Source organism: Zeus faber, assembly GCF_960531495.2.
Source record: "Zeus faber genome assembly, chromosome: 1".
NCBI classification, from domain to species: domain Eukaryota; kingdom Metazoa; phylum Chordata; class Actinopteri; order Zeiformes; family Zeidae; genus Zeus; species Zeus faber.
This window is the reverse complement of record NC_137193.1, coordinates 44,652,387-44,674,961: the sequence shown is the minus strand read 5'-3', so window position 1 is coordinate 44,674,961 and position 22,575 is coordinate 44,652,387. Positions and strand designations below refer to the sequence as shown.

General features: G+C 41.7%; 1 protein-coding gene across 3 annotated transcripts in view; it reads right to left on the bottom strand.

Annotated features, from left to right (window-relative positions):
- The window catches only part of osbpl9 (oxysterol binding protein-like 9), a gene marked incomplete at its 5' end in the record, with an annotated part of 39,610 nt that extends 17,089 nt beyond the window's left edge, over window positions 1–22,521 (bottom strand). For 2 of the 3 annotated variants that reach the window (XM_080017996.1, XM_080017997.1), the window contains 4 exons: window positions 4,956–5,032; window positions 12,508–12,586; window positions 21,251–21,301; window positions 22,411–22,521. In XM_080017996.1, the coding sequence (XP_079874122.1) occupies window positions 4,956–5,032; window positions 12,508–12,586; window positions 21,251–21,301; window positions 22,411–22,521 (318 nt within the window). Of the gene's footprint in view, window positions 1–3,145; window positions 3,232–4,955; window positions 5,033–12,507; window positions 12,587–21,250; window positions 21,302–22,410 lie in introns of those variants that run through there. The other variant, XM_080017998.1, reaches the window with a different exon arrangement.
- Between the last annotated feature and the right edge of the window lie 54 nt (window positions 22,522–22,575).

The window sequence follows — 22,575 nt, the reverse complement described above, 5'->3', positions numbered from 1 at the left end:
GGCTCAAGAATAATCCAATCAACAAGTTAAAAATGACAATACGATGCTGAACTCTATTCTGTGCTACAGATGTCTTTGGACACAAGAAAGATTACCCAACATTAAGATCCTAGTGAGGATTCTTTGGTGGTTCTGGCTTCAACGTCTTCATAGCAACAGCAAAATCAGCATATGTATATCATAGCATTTTGGCAAACTTTTAGACACCAAACTTACATAATACAGGTACTCCACACATAACGACCGATCTGTTAAACAACCGTTCGGACTCACGACCAGCTCTCCGACCAGTCGGTATTGTGCGCTGTGTACAATACCGCGGCGTGAGTGTGGCGTCTAAGCGTCAAGCATCTCATCTCATCATCGTTCTCAGTCTCATTCACGCAGTCAGTCAGTATTCACTACACTAGCGTTCCCAATCGCTGCGCCCCCTGACCCTGAAATAACACGGGGGGGTCCTCGCTTATTGACCAATTCGCTCAACTACCTGGTGCTTCATTCATCTGATAAATAAATACTCTTCTTAAAACCTTTTGTGGTGCTACTGTTGCTTTGGTTTTAGAGCGATGAGGAGTCCTGGCGCACCCCAAGAAGGAGGGGACCTTTCTCCTTGCCAAAGTGGATCTCATCGGAATGTGAAGAAAGGCCATGAAAAACCTGAAACCACCAGCAGCAGCGACAACCACAGCCTGACTAAACTTTAACTGAACAAGTCTACTCGCTTCATAGAGAACAAAGTCTGAATTTGCTCACCAATCACAAGGCCAAGCTGACCCAACTTCCTCCAAGGATCAAAGGTATGCGATACTTTTGATAACATAGATTGCACTTCACAGCCAGCCACTGTATGTAGCTCAGGAAACAATACAAACAAAACACTGTACATCGACAAGTTTCCCCTTTTCCATTATTTTTTCACCTAGTATTAACGAGTATTAGTATGAGTAGAAGTATTAATGACATAAATTCTGGAGTTTTGAGTACAGTAAAACCTTTAATGGGTTGCTTCTGCAATGCTGGCAACACACTGGCATTTCCTAACTTGCAAATTTTGACCAAGATTGCAGGCGGCCACACACACACACACACACACACACACACACACACACACACACACACACACACACACACACACACACACACACACACACACACACACACACACACACACACACACACACACACACACACACACACACACACACACACACACGGTATGTACCCAATGACAAATAGATCACGTGATCTGATCCCGCTCACCTACCGCTGCGATTTTCAGTTACCACAATAGTGAGATTGCTGAATTTAGCACTGTGTGTTTATTATTGTTCATTATTCACTATGGCATAAGAAAAATAGAACCTGAAACTGTCCCCGAATTCCAATAAAATAAAACACAACATGGAACAGTCACTGAGTTCCAATAAAATACAATATGGGACTGCCACCAAGTTACAGTATAATGCAACCTGTGTTCAAACTTCAAATCAAAGTGTCTTTCACTTTTAAGTGGAAATATACCTTTCAATTATATATATATATATATATATATTGTACTTATAAATAAACAAACAAAATAAATTGCAATCATAGCAAAAAATAAAGAAAAATAATAAATTGCCGAGTCTTCTCTCGTTCACTGAAGTCCTCCTTCGCTCACCGTCCATTAAACCAACTGAATCAAATAGAACGACTCATTACACTGAGTGACTCGTCAAAAACCAAGGTTCGAAAAAAAGAGTCAAACATTTTGATCACAAGCAGAGCTTGTGACGTGCACAACGAACAACCAGAGCAGATCCTCCACTGTAGTGACAGCAATAGATATACAGTCTGCACAATTTTGGAAGATTGTCAGGAGATGGATTAATACATTACATTGTATTGGTATTGGGTTTGAGTATTGGAGCATTTCTACGAGAATGAGTACATGAGCACAGTGACAGGCGTGTAAATCTGAACGGTACAGAATTAGATATATCTGATACGGATTGGCTGGTCACCTGTCCTGGCCGATCTAGCTGAAAACCGGCCGATCGCTCACGAATTATATGTAAAGATTACGGTCACATTTTTGCGCTTGATTATTACTCCCCCACTTCCCATTTTTCCTCATTAATGCAGCGTTGCACCTCGGTGGATAATAAAAGTACTGCTAAGCCGCGTATCAGTGGATGTTGAGTGAGTGAGAGAAGAGGGAGGGGAGGGGTTACAGAACCACAAGCACAAGGTCGTAGCATCTGGTCCAATCTGAGGGATGTCATTTAAATACAGAATAAATGTACAGTACTGTTTGGTATTAAATTACAAATTTTTTTTTTTGCATGGTTTCAGTTGGTATTTCCTATCTGCAAATTTTTACCAAGATTGCGGCAGATCTGACACACACACACACCTTTTCTAATTGTGATCATAAACACGTAAACACTTGAACAATTGCACTACATCAGAAGCAATGAGTTAAACAGAAAATGTATACTACAGTATTGTGCCTGAATATATGTGTCAATAAATGGGCAATAGTTTGGGGAAAAAATAATAATATTACACCGGACTCCAGACCGAGATTACTCCATTACTAAAGTCCTAAAAATGCAATCAGCAAAACAAAAAATGGTACAAAAAAATGAGCTCTTATTATTGTGTGGCAAACAATATCTCTGTTATCCCGACACTCCAAACAGAGGTTAGTGTGGAAACACTTGGAAACATAAAGTAAGAAGAGGAAGGTAGTCCACTGTATCACAGTACTCACTTCACTGTCATGGATTAAAAAAAAGAAAAAAAAAAAAAAGAATAGATGATGTGATTATTGTCCCTCTACTCAAGACGCATTTCCAGACACAAAAAGACAACTATGTGCTCATTGGTGTTGCATAGTGCTGATTCCTAGAGCAGTCTGCTCAGTCTCAAACGCTTGTATGCTTAGTCCACACGATCTAACACAGTGTCATCCCACACCCCTCCCCTACATTTTCTGTTTGTCTTTCCACATGCTGTGACCCACTTTAGATTATGCTGCTGCCACAACAGCACATTGCAGCCATTAAACTCTTGCAGTGGTACAGTATATATATATATATATATATATATATATATATATAAACAATGGTGTATACGGGGTGTGTGTGTGTGTTTCACTTACTGGGTGCCTTGTTCCAATAGACATGCCTTATCCAGCCCTTACTGTCTCTCTCTAACTGGGCCGACTCACTGGCCTAGCTAAGGTTCTTTGCTCTTTTGTCTCAGTCTCCTTTATGCTCTGTTTTCCCCCGCCCTTTAGCGACAAATCTTCAGCTCTCAGCCACTCAGAGGCTCAGCGTCCCCTCCTCTCAAGGAAAACATACAACAAACCTCTCTTCTGGTTTCGTATGCAGTCTGCCGATGTATACACTACGCCACAGACAGCTTCACGTTGCTACAGTAGCTAGCCAACAGTTTTCCCTCCACACTAGTATCAGCTGAGCAGCGGTATGAAAGCAGACAGAGTCAAGTTAATCCTGTACCCTCCCCTAGGAGGAAACACACACTTCCTCTCATGCAGGCAGAAAGGGGGGTGGGGGGCAACACAGCAGCCAGTGCTGAGCAGGATAGCCATTAAGAACCCTTCTGATTTGTTGAGCCAGAAGGAACAGATGTCCGTCTGAATGAGTAAGCTGGGCTCTCATTGGCTACTGCTGGGTGATATGCAGTATGACGGCATCACGCTACCCCTAACACAGTGTGTGTGTGTGTGTGTGTGTGTGTGTGTGTGTGTGTGTGTGTGTGTGTGTGTGTGTGTGTGTGTGTATCCGAGTATGTTTGTGTAATTGCAAGCAAGTGAGCACATGCAGTCTGTCATCAGGGTTTGTTAGAGTGGGGAAAGGCACAGCAAAGAAGGAGGGGAAGGACGAAAAAAAGGAAAGGGACAGGATTTAGATACAGGAACGACATGTAAATTGCAAAAGAAGCGGGAAGGTGAGTCAGACGAAGAACCGACGGGTAGGTTGGCTAAAACAAACACCCGGAAGGCAGAAGAAAAGCAAGCAAGGGCAATAACGACTGTTAAGCCCAGAAACACTCACAGGCAGGAGGCAATTCACTCACACAGTCAAAAGAGGGATCATAAAATAAAAACAAGGAGAATTGAATCAAGGAGTTGGGGTAGATATCTTGGTCTTATCTCTAACGCTCTACATTCTCAGTTTTACAGGCCTTGCTGCTGCAGCAGCAGTCACAGAGGGATGCTATGTCACCAGGTTCAGATTGATATCCTGTCATATAGTGTGATAGGAGAGCATAAACCAGTGTTTCCCAAAACATAGACTTTACTTTGGCTGGCTGCACTGGTATATTAACGGCCACCAAAGTATATTGGTAACTCATTTTAGAATTTATATTTATTATTTTATCCATCCTAGAGAACTACACCATCCGCGATCAATTAACTAGTGGACTTGTCTCTGGTATTACGTTAGAAGAAGTTTGTATCAGGTCGAGAGACAGCAGGAAGTGATGCTGCGTTCATGGGACCTCGGAAAACTCTAATTCATGTCAAAAGTGATGCTGCGTTCACAAGAACTCAGAAAACTGTAGTTTGTGTCGGTAGCCCCCCCCCCCCACACAACCCCCATAACCCCCATCGTATTGCCAGATTTTAGATCTTTACTGTCGTAGTCAGCCTAAATCTTTCTCATATGTTTTCTTTAACCAAAGGCCAGAAACCTGAAAGTTCCTCAACAAAACAAAATAAAAGACAGTGACTATTTTGTGTTGTGATCGGTTCCTCTATCTTTCTTACCAGAAGAAGAAGTTGTCCGATTTTCTCTACAGTAACACACACACACACACACACACACACACACACACACACACACACACACACACACACACACACACACACACACACACACACACACACACACACACACACACACACACACACACACACACACACACACACACGGTGTACTAACCCTGAGTTGAAGGGTGTGCCGGAGGATAGTTCCCTCTAAGGCGTGGATCCACTTCTCCCGCTCATCTGCATCTCGGGCTGAGAGGACAAGCACACAGGACACACCCAGTGAGCCAGGATTTCCATAAAGGAGCTCGGTATAAATGACGCTTTGTTGGCTTAAAGACATTGGTTGATGATTTTAAAATTTTTCCGCCAGATCCTTATAACCATGTTAAGGATTTTAAAAACTTTAACCCACAATGACAGCAATTCCCTAATAGCCAAATAGGCAATTTTCAAATCATCTTGCTTTGCAGTTAGAATTTATTATTACAATTAGAACTAGTACTGGTCATCAAAATGTATTAATAATAAGACTTCCTACTTTTAGAATCCACTACTTCTCAAGTATTTATCCAAAATGAAAATGCATGTAGAATAAGTTATAAAAAGAAGATACCCGCAGAGTGAAAAAAAAAAATAAAATCATAAAAATTACATTCAGAAAATACATCAAAAAGACAATATGACAAAAAAAAAAAAACACGACAAATTATAAACTATAAATGTATGCTTCAGGGGGCGATTAAAAACATGACATGGATTCAAGAGGGCTTGTGCTCAAAGAAGCAGACTAACGGCTACCATTAAAGCAAGAGATAGGAAAAAAATGCATAAGGATAAATTGAACAATATATAGTATGTTAAAAGTAATGAGGCTCGAGTGTTGCAGGAATGATTCCTTAAACCTGGGAATTAGTTAGCATTTTCGCACTTCTGGTTCCTTCGTCCTGAAGTTAATGGGGATTTTTTAGCCTAACATTAACTTTTTACTTCTGGTGATTGCATTTACGCTTCAAGAATTATAGAAATGGTGTTCATTTGTGAAGACTATCTTGCTGAACAAAGTGTGTAAGTATCATAAACTTTTGTTTGCCACAGAGCTTATTGTCTGCAATAATCCATAATCCAATGGAAAAATCCCATTGGCTTTTTGTCAAGGGAACCAGGGCGATGCCAACTTCCGGGTTGGCCTACAAAAATATATCATCCCTGCAGCACTCTATGCTGAGTAGCCTCCTGGGTTTGAACCCGGACAGGACAAGCAAGTTAGGACTGGGCTGCACCTTCATAGCAAAGACACAAAACAAACATGGGCAGCCAGCCAGCGATATTACTAGAGAACGGTCTAAAACATGTATAGCATACATACGAGGGTGAAAGAGGCACAATTACACCTCAGTGTCAAAGGCACACAAACGCAAAGAAACAGAACTTGTAACTTGCGTCTTAAGGAAAACAAGTTTTATGTGCAAATGCTGCACATACACATGGATATGTAAACACAAGCATTTTACATACAAAATAAGTATTGTCGATTTTAGAATGATCTTAGTGAATGCATGTATTCACTTAATAGTACAATTACAAAGTAGAGGACAACAACAGAGAGAAAAAAAATGTTGTGAAATGTATGTGAAAGCTATGATTTAAAATGTATTCAAATCTGTGCTTTTGAATTAGATGGCTGCCTATGACTACATTCTGGGTGAGGTTCAACGCACTGCGAACAGGGTGAACACTAGATGCATGGCACTAGCAGAGCAGCACTACAACACAGAAGCTTTTAATAACATTAAAGGCAGTCGAGGTTCAGGCCAATCCACAGAGCCAGAGCCTGTTACCATCTAATTTTCCATTCAGCTACACAGACTCTCCAGAGGCAGAGATTATGTGGCAAATGCAATGCAAAAATAGGGGCCATTGAACAAGAACAATACAAATACATCACCTGCATATGCAACCCAATCATCTTGCAAGTCTAATCTTTGTCCTGGTATTAAAATAACTTGTGTGGACTATTTAGCTCCAAGGTAGCTGTTAGCAGACAGCTAAGTCCACTCATAATATTTGTTTACACATCGTGAGCCAGCTTTTTCGCCAGTTAATCACATCAGGGGACAAACAGTCAGACAACAGTCGTCTTCTGAGCTAAACCTCTCAGTCAACCTGGCAGAAGTAGAGCTGCAGTCAAACCTAGTTATACCTATTACCTATCCTTCAAAGAAAAAAGGACAAGAGGCAAAATACTCAAATGGTATTAGATCAGAGTAAGCAATGTAAAGAATCTCAAAATAGCAGATAACTGCCAACGCTGGCAACTGAGCTACTAAACCCTCATTAAAGTATAACCATACCCTAAAACTCAACATTTCACAGGTTGTTGCAATTGTCCTATATGATTTGCTAAATTGAGTGCCAAGTGATGTTAGTTATCATACCAAGATGGCAAGTAGGGATGCTCGGATCGATTGGACATTGGCCAATATTCTTTCAAAAACTTTCAATCAGTGATCTCATATTGGCCGGTTAGCATAACAGATTTTAATGGAAAACATGTGAGCCAAATTTCAAATGAACATCTCTGAAATGCCGTTGTCTACTGTGTGGCTGACACGTGCCACCGGTGTGAAGCCAAACAAGATTCGTTTGTAAACCAAAGCTGCTTTCACACATGCACCCAATGTCCGAATCAGGTTGCCCTTTCACGCATGTAGCACACAACAGACGCGGTTAAACTTACTGGAAATACTCGGTTTGGTTTAGCCGAGGGGCGGAGCCTGCGTAGAGCGTGCACGAGGCAGGACGTGAAACAATGACGCTGCAGAGTTTTACAGCATAACCAAGATGTTGGACGAGGCTACCGGCTTAACTTTTTTGGTGTTGATACTTCATGTATTTGGACGTAATATAAACAAAAGAGTAGAAATAAATTTAAAGGAAAGCAGAAAGGAGTAAGGAGCAGCTATGCTCTGTGCACGAAGATCCACACTTAGGTAAATAACTGTCGCATGATAGAGATGTCAACAATACGCGACACACCGACTCACTCGCTGTGAATGATCCGGACCATCACCTGCTCTGTTCACACATACTGCTCAATTCGACATTACGCACACTATTTACTAGGGTGCTGGCTGGGTAAAGTCTGGATAATGTCAGGTCCAAATGTTTTGGACATTTGCGTTCACACATACAGCTCCTCCGGGTAATGTCCCAATAATTTCAGCTGTTGTAGTGCATGTGTGAAAGCAGCACAAGAAGCTTTAAGCTAATTTAGGTTCATTCACACTGCTGAAGATAACAGCAGCAAAAAAGAGAACGCTCTAAAGTCCAGGAGTTATGGTACAAACTCCATAAAACTTGAAATTGCCATCATCGAAGTTTTGGACCAAAAAGACATCTTCAGAACAAGACAAGAACAAATTGATGCGGTGATCTGGTTAAAAAAAAAAAAAAAAAATGAATGCTTGTTTATTTTAGATGTATTTATTTTGAGGAGCATGGCACCCAGACGGCAGTTGAAGTAAATATAGTAATTGCCCCAGTCACTATTTGAGGAAATGTGGGTACTGTCAATTAATGACATTGAGTTTGATTTCACTATTTCTTTCTTTTCCATCTTTATGTAAAGCGAAGCCACGGCGACCTTCTATCGCTGTCGCCTTCGTGCTTCTTAATTCTCTAGCCTTACTGTTTCTTTGCCGAGCTGCTGTAAATCTGGATTCCACCTGTGGATTTATAATGTGCCATCTTATGTTACTGGAGAATGAAACCAACATATAAATAAATGTACATCAGGGCCTATTCACATTAACCACATAGTCATACACATATGGCAAGCACAATTATGCTCAGCAGTTTTAACTGAAAGGACCGGTGGTGTTTCCATCATGTGAGTGCTATCTCATATGATAGACATCTCATTTGTCATCAGCAGTTGAACTGACTGTACATCAGTCTTACTCATCAAAGTCTTTAATAAGTAATAGGTTATCCAATTAAGATACTTTCCACCAATATGCATTTTCTGTCTTGCCATAGTTCTACTCCATATGGAACCTTTCCGCAAAAGAGGCTATGTGGGAATGACTATCTACTGCCTTTGTCGGATATTTTTTATCCAGCAATGTTACGAATTCCATGTGTGAAAGTGGCTTAAGTGTTAGCTTAATGGTTAGAATGTATAATGTATATTGTTAATCTAGGCCTTGTCTTCTAATGACAATCATTTGAAGATACTCACTTTCATAATAGCAAAACCGATTAGGATGAAGATAGCAGGAGCCATTCATTTTGCATTGACTGACTCATTCGCAACTGTGACCTTCATTGCCGAAACTACCCAAAGGAAAGATGTGTGTAAACATATCCGTATAAGTACACATTGCTTGTACACAAGTATTTTTATTTTCAATCTATTGTTTTTGTTATTTTCAACTTGTATGATACGAACATTTTAAACCCAACTACGGTAAGTTCCGCTTTGGATTAGGACAGTGGATTACGTTATGGAGAGAAAGCGATCTCTGGTCCACTGTACGTCCAGTGTCTCAGTAGAAAAAAAATGATGCACGTTATTTTAGATGCATCTATTTTGAGGAGCACGGCACCCAGACGGAAGTTTGATTTAAAATTCAAAGAGAGGATTTGGTTTGATTTGGTTTGAGATATAAAATCCTGCTTCCAATAAAAGCTTGGTGCCCTCTGCAGTTGAGGTAAATAAAAGCCCCAGTCACTGTTTGAGGAAATACAGGTATTGTCAATAAATTACATTGTGTGACACCTTTTTTTCCCATCTTTATGTAAAGCAAAGCCATTGCCTCTTTCTCTTGGTGTCGAATTCAAGCTTCTTTCATGGCCGAGTTGTTATTGAGTAGTCTGCCGGCGGTATTCTGGGGCACGTTCTCCGGTGGTTCTTACGTCTTTGTTCTGACGTCTTCTTAAGCTTACCTCCTGCTTCAGTGTCTGTGTACCTTCCCTGAAGTTTCCGTGCAGAGGTACATTTAAGCTTTTACTTTGCTACAGGAGTCAGGGGTGAAGGCTGAGACATAGTGGAAGTATGAGGATGAGGAAAAGACAGAGAAGGATAAGTTATCCAAGCTGGCTGCCACAGGATGGCTTGAAAGCCTGACAGAGAAGGGAGTAGCAGCTACACAAGACATTTTAGCTTCTGTAGCGGAGAGGAGGAGTAGAGAGGACATGAGTGTAGAAGGAGACAGTAAGGAGGAAGACAGAGTTTAAAAGGGCTCTCAGGCAGCTCTGATGCACCGCAGGGGGATGGAGACTAATGAATAATAGATGGCTCTCTAAATAGAAAGACAACAGAGGAGAGCTACTCTCCATGTGGCTCAGTGGCCAGCCATCCCAAAACAGAAATTTATCCCAGGATAACACATTCCTGCCAGCTTTGTCACTTGCGTGCCAGCTAATAACTATACTTCACACCCTAGCACTTTCCCTCTCCTCAACCCTCATATTTGACATTTGGTAGTTTCTGCAATCTCTTCACAATCAAACTTTATGTTTATTGGAAGAGTGGTCTGAATATTAATAGGTTTAACATGCCACCATTAACCAGCAAACACATGGAATACATACCTTCCATCATGTGCAAGCCCACCTTGCTTTACAAGGTGCGTGCACATCTGACAAGGATACATGGACACAGCCATACATCTCTGACTCTGTGTATCCTAAGTGTATAAGATCCCTCGACAAGGATCACTTTACAGCAACAGAGTAAATGCATCTCTCCCAACATCCGCTGCATCAGTTTATATCTCTAGGCTAACATCAACCGGATATATCCAGCGTCACAAGTATAAGACACGCTTAGGACTTATCTCCCAGCTCCTGGTGTTGTGATATGGGGAACAGTAGAGCAGTCCTGTGGGTAATCATGTTTATGAATGGAAACTGTCATGTAATTACTTTGATATTGGTTATCACCCAGTCCTCACTGGGTAATAATCTCACAAAGTATGTATCAGCTTTCAGTGATGCTGGAGATTAAATTCATCCATCATCATATCTTGAGAAGGAAAAGCTAACATTTCTCACAATATAGAGGTCTAAATTTGAAAACAACAGTACATATTGGTAACAGCTGCTGACCAAACTATTGCTTCAAGAAGTTTGTTATAGATCATTTCAATCAATTCAGATACATTTTTATCGAAAAATTATCAGATAGGCCAAAAACAAACAAACAAAAAAAAACAGCTAATGCTAAAACCAAAGAAAAATAAAATTGTTAATTTAATTACTACCCTTGATCTAATACTGTACCCATATTCTCTAAGTTACATGATTAACTACATATGGTTATAATTTGCACACAACAATACCTTTCCTGCGGAATTGCAATAAAAAACCAGGCCCGAATAATGTAGACTATGATGAGCTTTTTCATCCACCGATCAGCATATTTATCGTCCATTAGGAACAAATTTAAAACAGACAAAACAAAACAGCTAACCATTTCTAAGACATCTAACTCACACCAACATCAACTGATACTAAATAGCTATTTCACAACCCTTATTATTTCCATTCTTCCTTAAAGAAGGATGCCAATTATCACTAGCGCAACAATGTACCATCCTTTGAACGGAAAAATAACACCTCAGAAACTACCATGTAAATATTCCTGTCGGGCGAGCAGACAACACCTTATTTTCATCATGTCCCTTCATCGCAACGGTCTTGCCGAGGACTAACATGCACACAGAGCACTGTTATCTCCTTACCCTTCCTTTTGTAGAACCACAGCATACAGCTTCGGAACACAGACATGGGAGAGGGCATGAGGGAAGTGAGAGGGGCAGTGCGCCCATGGATTCTGACTGGTGCCTGGAGAAGGCGGTAAAAGATGCTGGTAGTGAAGGAATGGTGAGCAGGCGGAGGGGGGGGTAGATGGATGGGTACGAATGACGGGTTGTGAAAGGGAGGTGGAGGAGGATAGTTTAAGACCTGGTGTGGAGAGACAGAGAGAAGAGATCCACGGTGGACAGGACACCCCCCTGTCAACAGGAATAAGCGGATGGGTGAATTTGGAAGGGTCAACAGAAAGGGGGGTATATACTGCGAGGGAGCCAATCCTGCTTCTATAGATTATGGCTGCTTGCCGGAGAGTAGTGGCGGTTCAGCGAAGAGCGGCAAACAGAGGACAGCCCAGCTTCTAGCTCAGCAGTATTCCTATTATTCACAGAGGCTTGGCTGCAGAGAAATTCAACCAGCAGTTGATCCTCAACCACCGGTGACAAAAAGTAAAAAAAGAAGAAAGAAAAGCCAGCGTCTTGCTTTCTTGTTCCTTTCCAGAGAAATCTCTTGCAATTGCAGAGAAACAAATCTTGTTGCTCCGTAGTAAAGTATTCCATGTGGCACCAGCAGTCGGCTTAACTCCCGAAGGGAGATCAACATCAGAGATCCACAGAATCAGAGGAAAGAGAACAGCTGAACAGCTCTAATAAATGCCGCGCACACCTTGAAACAATACGTCTGTATGGATGCGTCTCCTGGCACAAGAGAAGCACAATCCCTCCTCTTTACAAAGCTGGGGGTGGGGGGCATGTGAGCACGTGAACAGTAGTGATGGAAGCACAGCAAATCAAAAAAAGGAAAAACGGGTCAGGGTGTCGGCACGAAGAAAGGCACAAGAACGATTCGATGAGAAGAAAGATGGTGGAGGGACAAAAGTGAGTCAAAACAAGAGAGGGACATCTCACCTTGAAAATGGAAAGTCTTCTGGTCCACGGTGATGGTGAATGTACTGTCGTCCTCGTCATCAATGCCGATCACAGCTCCCTGGGAAATGTGAGAACCAGAGGAAGAGAGAGAGAGAGAGAGTTAGAGAGTCACAGAGAGTGGATTAAAAAAAAAAAAAAAAAAAAAAAAAAACCCGGGGCAGGCAATCAGAGGGACACGTCACACGCTAGTCTCCATTTCTCCCTTCCCGTCCCACTGCTCTCCGTATGTTCTTTAACTCAATCTCCCTCTGTCGTTCTATGACCTCCATCTAAATCCCCACTCACCAAGGCAAAATTTCCTCAGCCAAGTACTCCATTTGCTTCAACACAATTTCTCTCTGTGCCATAGAAATGTAAACCTCCGTAAGTCGGGAGAGGGAAGGGATTGAAGGAGGAGGGGTTTGGGATTGGATGGGAGGGAGTGACAGAGAAGGGTGGAGGGAGAGAGGTAGATGCCGGAGACCAGTAGCTAGCCACAAAAAAGCCGGAACAGAGGTGCAGAGTGCTGGCAATTAGCCTGGCTGGCTGGGAACTGAAAGCTAGCAACAGCAAACGTGTACAGTATGTGTCTGTGAGAGATTCAGACCCATCTAATAAAGTCAACCAGAAAAAAACCCACCTTGATTCCCTCCAGCCATTTGTAGTTAAGTAACAACCCTATATGGTCTTGAAATGAAAAAGTGTGTGATATATATACAGGCTATATACAAGAAGGCAAACAGTTTCAACAGTTTCAAGCATTAGAAATGAACAAAACAGCCCCCACCTAACAAAAACTAACCCATACACATTTGTTGGCAATTTAAAAAGCAAAAACACAAAAGATGCTTTATGGAAACGTCATTCCCTTAATTCAAGTTTAGAAGAGCAGCAGCATATTCCCAGAATAAACACTGCATTTCCCATGAGCTTCAGCGAGTATAGTCATTATTATGATTCTCTGGTAACAAATGCAGATATTTTGAACAAAAATGTGCTACAGGGCTATGGGGAAACAAAACAAAACAACAACAGCAGTCAAATATGATGTTAAGTAGGTAATTGTGGCAACACAATGGATTACCAATGTCTTGTGGCATGAATTTATGCACCAGATAATGCAAGGAAACACAACCTATGGCCAGCAATTGGAAATTTCCAATATTCCTGCCAATAGTCTGTTGCATATGCCTGTTATAAAAGATTAACAGTGGTAGATGAATTCCATCCGGGGATCATTGAGGTGTTCTCATGTTATGTAAATAGTGACGTTTTGTAGGGTATAAGAATAAAAGGGAAAATTGATACTACAGCAGCTCCAGTCCAACTCTAAAGATGTCAACAAATATGATAGCCGATACTTTAAATATATTACAATAATTGTAAAAAAAATAATAATAATAATAAAATAATTCACACAAAAGCTGCAGATATCACCTTTTCAAAAATGTAGGATGACTTATGATAGCGCAATGATACGCTATGATAGCGAAATGGTACACCTTCTTTATTGATGTGTGTATAAGTGCCTTCTTTGTTGTAAAATGACTAACTTCTTGTGTTTTAACGGCAGCCTGCAGCTTGCGGCAGCTAGCAGCTTCTGCTGCAGCTTTATATGGGAAGAGTTGTGACATCATTAAGACATCACATAGTGACATCCCCGGTTGCTGCAGCTACTTAATAGTAAGTGCACTGCTATGACACTGGCTCTCACCAAGTGGCAGATGCACAATTACTTGTGGCTCTACGCCGATCCGCCACAACATTAAAACCACCTGCGGTTCCCCTTGTGCCGCCAAAACAGCTCTGACCCGTCGAGGCAATGACTCCACAAGACCTCTGAAGGTGTCCTTTGGTATCTGGCAACAAGAAGTTAGCAGCGGATCCTTTAAGTCCCATAAGTTGCAAGGTGGGGCCCCCATGGATCAGGCTTGTTCTTCCAGCACATCCCACAGATGCTCGATCGGATTGAGATCTGAGGAATTAGGAGGCCAAGACAACACCTTGAACTCTTTGTCATGTTCCACAAAGCATTCCTGAATGCTTTTTGCAGTGTGGCAGAATCATTATCCTGCTGAAAGGGGCCACTGCCATCAGGGAATACCATTGCCATGAAGGTGTGTACTTGGTCTGCAACAATATTTAGGTAGGTTGTACCTGACAAAGTAACATCCACATGAACCCAAGGTTCCCTAGTAGAACATTGCCCAGAGCATTACACTGCCTCTGCCTGCTTGCTTTCTTCGCATAGTGCATCCTGGTGTCATCTCTTCCTTAGGTAAACGATGTACACGCACCCGGCCATCCACATGATGTAAAAGAAAAGTTGATTCATCAGATCAAGCCACCTTCTTTCATTACTCCACGGTCCAGTTCTGACGCTCACTAGCCCATTGTTGGCGCCTTCGGCAGTGGACAGGGGTCAGCATGGGCACTCTTACTGGTCTTCGATTACGCAGCAGGCTGCGGTGCCTTGTGTGTTCTGACACCTTTCTATCATAGCCAACATTATTTTTTTTAATCAGCAATTTGTGCTACAGTAGCTCCTCTGTGATATTGGACCAGACAGGCTAGCCTTCGCTCGCCACGCATATCAATGAGCCTTGGGCACCCAAGACCCTGTCACCAGTCAGGGAAGTCACCAAGGAAGCTTGGACCACTTTTGGTAGGTACTAACCACTGCATACCAGGAACACCCCACAAGACCTGCTGTTTTGGAGATGTTCTGACCCAGTCGTCTGGCCATCACAATTTGGCCCTTGTCAAAGTTGCTCAGATCCTTACGCTTACCAATTTTTCCAGAAATGACTGTTCACATCCTGCCTAATTTATCCCACTCTTTGACAAGTGCCATTGTGAGCAATTTTGTGATTCACTTAATGTCAGCGGTTTTAATGTTGTGGCTGACACACACACACACACACACACACACACACACACACACACACACACACACACACACACACACACACACACACACACACACACACACACACACACACACACACACACACACACACACACACACACACACACGGCTTTCGGGTGAAATTTCTGGAAAATGTAAAAAGTTCACGCTACAGTGATATTATATCATGAAAGTAGGGCATTTAAGTAGAAGCATGCAATGGTGATTTCCTCATCTCAAACAATTTATTGAAACAAAAGCCAACAACAGTGGTGGGTTTACCACAACAAAAAATGTCAATGTCTCAATAACTTGTCATGTGCCCTTGAGCATCAATTGCAGCTTGACAACGACGTCTCATGCTGCTCACAAGTTGACTTATTGTCTGCTGAGGCATGGCCCCCCACTCTTCTTGAAGGGCAGCCCTCAGGTCATTGAGGTTCTGGGGTACAGAGTTACGAGCCTCTACACGGCAACTCAGCTGATCCCATAGGTTTTCTATGGGATTCAGATCTGGAGAAAGTGCAGGCCACTCCATTTGAGGTACCCCAGTCTCCAGCAGCCGTTCCCTAATGATGCGACCTCAATGAGCTGGAGCATTGTCGTCCATGAAGATGAAATGAAGCCTGTGTTGTTCACGCAGGGGCACAATGACTGGAATAATGATGTCATTCAGGTAGTATGGGCTTGTCACTGTACCATTCACAAAGTGTAGGGCAGTTCGGTATTAACTAGACACACCTGCCCACACTGTAACACCACCACCACCAAAGGCTCGTCTGGTGACAACAGTGGCTGATGCATAGCGCTCTCCTTGACGTCTCCAACATCGTTGGCGGCCATCATTTCTGCTCAACGTGAATCGACTTTCATCAGAGAACAGCACTGAGGCCACTGGTCCCTCGTCCAGCGTAAATGCTCCCTGGCCCATGCAAGAGGATTATGCCTGTGCCTGGTAATGATGTCAGGTACCCTTGCAGGTCCTCTGGCATGCAGACCACACTGATGTCAATGGTTTTGAATGGTCCGACGTGACACCTGGGTGCCTCTCACCTCCCTTAAATGTGCCTGGAGTTGAGTGGCATCATCATCCGGTTCCGCAGGGCACTGTTCACAATGAAGCTCTCATCAGTGTGGGATGTGGCCAAAGGACGTCCACTTCTATGCCTTTCTGTGACTCTTCCAGTCTCTGTATCTCTGTTGCAACCTGCTGATGACACTCTGACACTCTAAGCTCAGTGGCCACTTCCCTCTGAGAACATCCTGTTTGAAGCCTCACAATGGCGAGGTACTGTACTGTACTGAATTGTTAGGTTTCGTCTTGGTCTCATGATGTCGAAATGTGAACAGCATGATGAAGAGGACTGTTTAAATACCAATTCTAATTGAACCAGGAAATGTATTGGTCGATTCATGGGTCAAACACCTGTTGTGAATGTTGCCGTTCAGCTCCTTGTTAGAGAACAGCAAGTTGTGCAAAAAGTACTGAAACATTGAACAGTTGGACATGTGCATTCAAAAGTTTAGAGAAGGTCAAATTAAGTTGACCTGTAAAGGTTATAGTGCATTTTATCTTCATCCTGAAATTTCACCCGAAAGCCGAATATGCCTAACTTTTTGTGAGTAGTGTATATATTTATTTTTTTGTGTTTTGTTTTTAATCAATCACTCTTCACAGTCTCTGTTAACACATACCTCTGTTCCCACTCATTGGGGCCTTTTCAACAGCCACCCCCAAATGTAGAGTTGAGAACCAACCTGAAAGCAAACCCATGAAACTGGCCTTCATCGCTATCTCACAATATAAGTAAGAAGTAGCAGATGCTATTGCACTTGCTGCCATCTAGTGGACTTGGCTCCATAAAACGAGCCAATAAAATGTTGATTACTCAAAGAGAAGCAAATGAGTGGAGGACAAAGAAAATCTCTCCAGCACACTGGGTTTAAGAGAAAAATACAAGTACAGTAAATACATTTCAGCATACCACAAAGAATAGGTATAAAATATGTATTTGGCCAAGCATGATCCTCTGAATAATGAGAAAAACAACAAACATACATTAAAGCAATAAAGTGATAAACTTTATTGTACGATACAGCCATAGCCGACAATGTCGGTACACTTGCATTAAAAAAACGAAACAAAAACCTTCACAATATTCTCAAAAATATTCTCCAAATTAGTACTTGGTCTCCACAATTATTTATTAAACTGTAAATAGTACAGAAACTGTTTTTGATTCAAGAATTATCCTTTTAAAAAGGTTATCATAAGCCAAATTTATTGACACCCTCAACTGAATATAAGGTAAGTGGTTCCTAATTTATGAGATCCGGCACCTCTCTACTGGCACTTTGGCTCGTTCTTTTCCAAACTGCCCCACCTCTCAGATTTCAAGGTTGCCTTCTCCTTATTTTCTCCATCATTCAAATAATCATTTGCTGTAATCGCCGATCAACAAATCCAGAGAGGCTGCTTACCTTCAGCGCCATGGGCCTTATACTTCTTGTAAACATTGCTCATGGAGGATACAGGAATATGAGGTTCTCTGGAGATAATGAACTTGGTGCCTTAGGATCCTTTTTCCATTCTAACTGGTTGAATGAGTGCTTGTTAGATTGCAATCCCATTATTTCTTACAATTTAACAGAAAAGCTGCCAACATTATGATCCTTGACATTTTTGGATTTATTTTTGGAAGAAGTCAAGCAGATTTGTTCCACTGCAAACCATCAATGCATAAACACTACTCACAAAAAGTTAGGGATATTTGGCTTTCGGGTGACATTTATGGAAAATGTAAAAAGTTCACGCTACAGTGATATTAGATCATGAAAGTAGGGCATTTAAGTAGAAGCATGCAATGGTGATTTCCTCATCTCAAACAATTTATTGAAACAAAAGCCAACAACAGTGGTGGGTTTACCACAACAAAAAATTTCAATGTCTCAATAACTTGTCATGTGCCCTTGAGCATCAATTACAGCTTGACAAGGACGTCTCATGCTGTTCACAAGTCGACTTATTGTCTGCTGAGGCATGGCCCCCCACTCTTCTTAAAGGGCTGCCCTCAGGTCATTGCGGTTCTGGGGTACAGAGTTACGAGCCTCTACACGGCAACTCAGCTGATCCCATAGGTTTTCTATGGGATTCAGGTCTGGAGAAAGTGCAGGCCACTCCATTTGAGGTACCCCAGTCTCCAGCAGCCCTCTGGTGACAACAGTGGCTGATGCATAGCGCTCTCCTTGACGTCTCCAACATCGTTGGTGACCATCATTTCTGCTCAACGTGAATCAACTTTCATCAGAGAACAGCACCGAGGCCACTGGTCCCTCGTCCAGCGTAAAAGCTCCCTGGCCCATGAAAAGATGATGCCAGTGCCTGGTGGTGTGGTCAGGTACCCTTGCAGGTCGTCTAGCACGCAGACCACGCTGATGGAAACGGTTTCGAATGGTCTGACGTGACACTTGGGTGCCCCTCACCTCCCTTAAATGTGCCTGGGGTTGAGTGGCATTCATCATCCGGTTCGGCAGGGCACTGTTCACAATGAAGCGGTCATCAGTGTGGGATGTGGCCAAAGGACGTCCACCTCTATGCCTTTCTGTGACTCTCCCAGTCTCTCTGTATCTCTGTTGCAACCTGCTGATGACACTCTGACACTCTAAGCTCAGTGGCCACTTCCCTCTGAGAACATCCTGTTTGAAGCCTCACAATGGCGAGGTACTGTTGATCAGTTGTTAGGTGTCGTCTTGGTCTCATGATGTCAAAATGTGAACAGCATGATGAAGAGGACTGTTTAAATACCAATTCTAATCGAACCAGGAAATGTATGGGTTGATTCTTGGATCAAACACCTGTTGTGAATTTTGCGGTTCAGCTCCTTGTTAGAGAACAGCAAGTTGTGCAAAAAGTACTGAAACATTGAACAGTTGGACATGTGCATTCAAAAGTTTAGAGAAGGCCAAATTAAGTTCACCTGTAAAGGTTATAGTGCATTTTAGGTTCATCCTGAAATTTCAACTGAAAGCCGAATATCCCTAACTCTTTGTGAGTAGTGTATGTGAATGATAATAAATGATAATTTAAAATATTTTCAGCAATAAATGGTTCATTATTTGAATTCAATGCAAGGATGCCAATAGTTTTCACCAACAACTGTACTTTTCTGTGAAACTTAAAATAAATCAAGAATGAAAAATCTTTTATAATTGCCAAACTTAACATAACCAATGTTACCAAAGTAGTAAACATTAAAATCCAGAATAATTAGATGCAAATATGGTTCAGAAAGGTTGACAAACCGGTTCAAAATTGCGTAGTTAAACATGTTTATTCAGAATAAAATTATCATACATAAAAGCTCTGAAAATAACGCCCATAGGGCTAACGAAAGCACATTCTCTCCCCCTCCCCTGAAATATGTTAAAAGAAACTAAATTAGTAATCTCTGATCCAATGAGTCCGGGGGGAATTTAAGTTATCTTCTATTTCTTGTTAAATTAGCAACACGGTAAACCCCATAATGACAATGTCGAAATGATAGTCACATTTTTAGACAGATGCAATGTTTTTATTATTTTACTAAAGCAAAGATGAAACTAAGATTTGGGCTTCTGGAAAGAATGCTTAATTCAATTGAACTAATCAATCACTGGCAGTCAAGCCAAGTGATATAATCAAGATAATATTTATGTTGATCCAGTATTGAGAGAATAGATTCAACAGACTGCTGTCGGGTCACTCGGGTTAGGTTAAACAATACCAAAGACGCAAAGACAACCAGACCGCTGTCACAAAGACCTCGTGGTTGAAGTTTCATCCAAATCAGTCCACATACGGAGAAGATATTACGCCAGTCTGAAATATGTCCAACACGGCTAAAACTATCTGGAAGACATACTGTGGCATAAGCTAGAAACACGGTTGAGGTATCATTTTAAACGCTATATAACAAGGATCTCATGGTTACAATTTTTCATCCAAAGTGATCCACATACGGAGCAGATATTAGTGGAAGACCAAACGACTCTGGCCCAAAATATTGAGTTGGTCTTGGCTAACTGACATGTCACACGTCTCATTCAAAAATGAAGAGATAAGATTAACAGTAAGACACTTTATGATGTCATCTTATTATTAACTATAAATGTACAGATTCTGATTGAGAATATCCACTTGGACTGTGTCCACTGGGCTGCACGGACTCGGTCACTTTGTAGTCTTTAGAAGTTACCAAACTATCGATTTTAAGTTCAAGAGATTATTTGTCACATTTACGTGTACATATAGCTTCTTACTTGGTAGATGTCAGTAGATCTGTTTGGTTGATATTTTAAATCCGTGGTCCGCATCACTTTGCCGGATTAATGAAAAAATTAATAGAAAATAATCCTTGAAATGCAGTCTGCGCGTCCCTTGAAAACAATGTAATGTGCGACTCAGTGATGAGTTCAAAATCCAAGGTGGCGTCAGAAAAATAGAAGCCGTGCAATGGTAATTATTTGATAATTATTACAATAATTGTAGTCATGATATAATTAAATATCATAATGTTCGTTGTATTTCATGGAAACGGAACTTACTGAAAATGTAATCAACTAAAAAACTGAACTCAACTTTACTAACGAAATACATAAATTACACTGCTATTGTAAACCAACGTAAATACGCCATTATTGAGGTATACAACACACAACATCTACCGTCACAGAAACTCCAGATGTACTTCAATGCAGCAAGGAAAGTTATAACAATGACAACATATGGTTTCAAATAAAAAATAAAATACTTTTTTTGGTCATAAAATTTCAAATTTGAGGACTTTAATATCCTACCCTGAGACGCACACAACCTCTTCTGGATCCTCGCATCATCTTGTCCTTTGACTGCAAAAGCCAAGAAAACAAATACAGGATTAATACGGCTCTTATCTGTTTGTAAATGTATCAATCCTGAGGATGGCACTCATGGCAGTAAACTATTACATGTGTAACTAAATATTACGCTTGTTAAAGTCACCAAAAACATTGCAACACTTGGGGAAATGGATATTTAACGGCTACGTGACAAGTGTGCGATAACTCGCAAATACAGCTGAGATTACAGTTCGGACCGTTGACACTAGATTCCTTCATCCTGCAACATGTGACACTGTTTATTCACATTGAATCCACCGCCGTCATATGAGGGTTAGGGCTGTAACCATTTTGTTTCCCACCCCGGTGCACACTCTATATTTTCAGAGTTTATTTTCTATGTATGTGATCAAACGTGCACAATTTCCTGTTTTTGACAGAATGTTAATTATTGATACAGAGGTTTGGTGCTCATTTTTAGGTTGCCGTTCTTCTCTTTTTATTTTTTTGGGGGGAGGGGGTGGGGGTTGTTACATATTCTCACTTTTAAGTCTTTATACTTTAACGTTATTGCATATTGTTTTGATGTAAGCTGCTGCCACGGCGCAATTTCACTCCGGGGATGTGGAAATTATCCAGTATCTATCTACCTCTCTCTACTAGGTTTGGTTAGCTTAGCAACGAGCTTGGATCTCACCCCCACATTCCAAATGTATTGTTTCAGGGCAGGGCGCACCCAAATATTCGCCTGGACTTGGTTGATTATACCGTGCAGGCCCAGCCATGATTGAAGAATGTCGGGTACTACTTAGAACGAGGAAGCGGGAGGGAAAAGTCCAACCTTATTATGGCTAAAGGTCTCCTCCACTAGCTTAGCTCGCTGTGATGTCTGGAACCTCGAATCCAGGAAGCAGGAGAGAATACGCTCCCTGATTGGTCTATTGGTCGTCGGGCATCGATACGATTGGTAAATACAGATATCCGTCAGCCATTAGGCCCGCCTCTTTCTGCCAGGTGAAAGTCCCAACTCCTGAGTAACACTAGGCCCTGGTTCGATGTGTCAACTTCTATAATATTCTCTATTCGGTTTTTTTGTTTTTTTTAGTTCGACAATCGCAGAAAAAACAAGAAGCACGTACCGTGTAGTATGACAGTAGGCCGGCGTTGTAATCCAAAACAAACCAACGGTACTGCCAACCCTTCATGACGTTAGTCCACTTGCTCAGCGGCCCCTCCATGATAGACGCCATTTTTTACACTGGGGCGGTGCGAGCCCCGGGAACGATTCGTTCGTAGCGAACGAA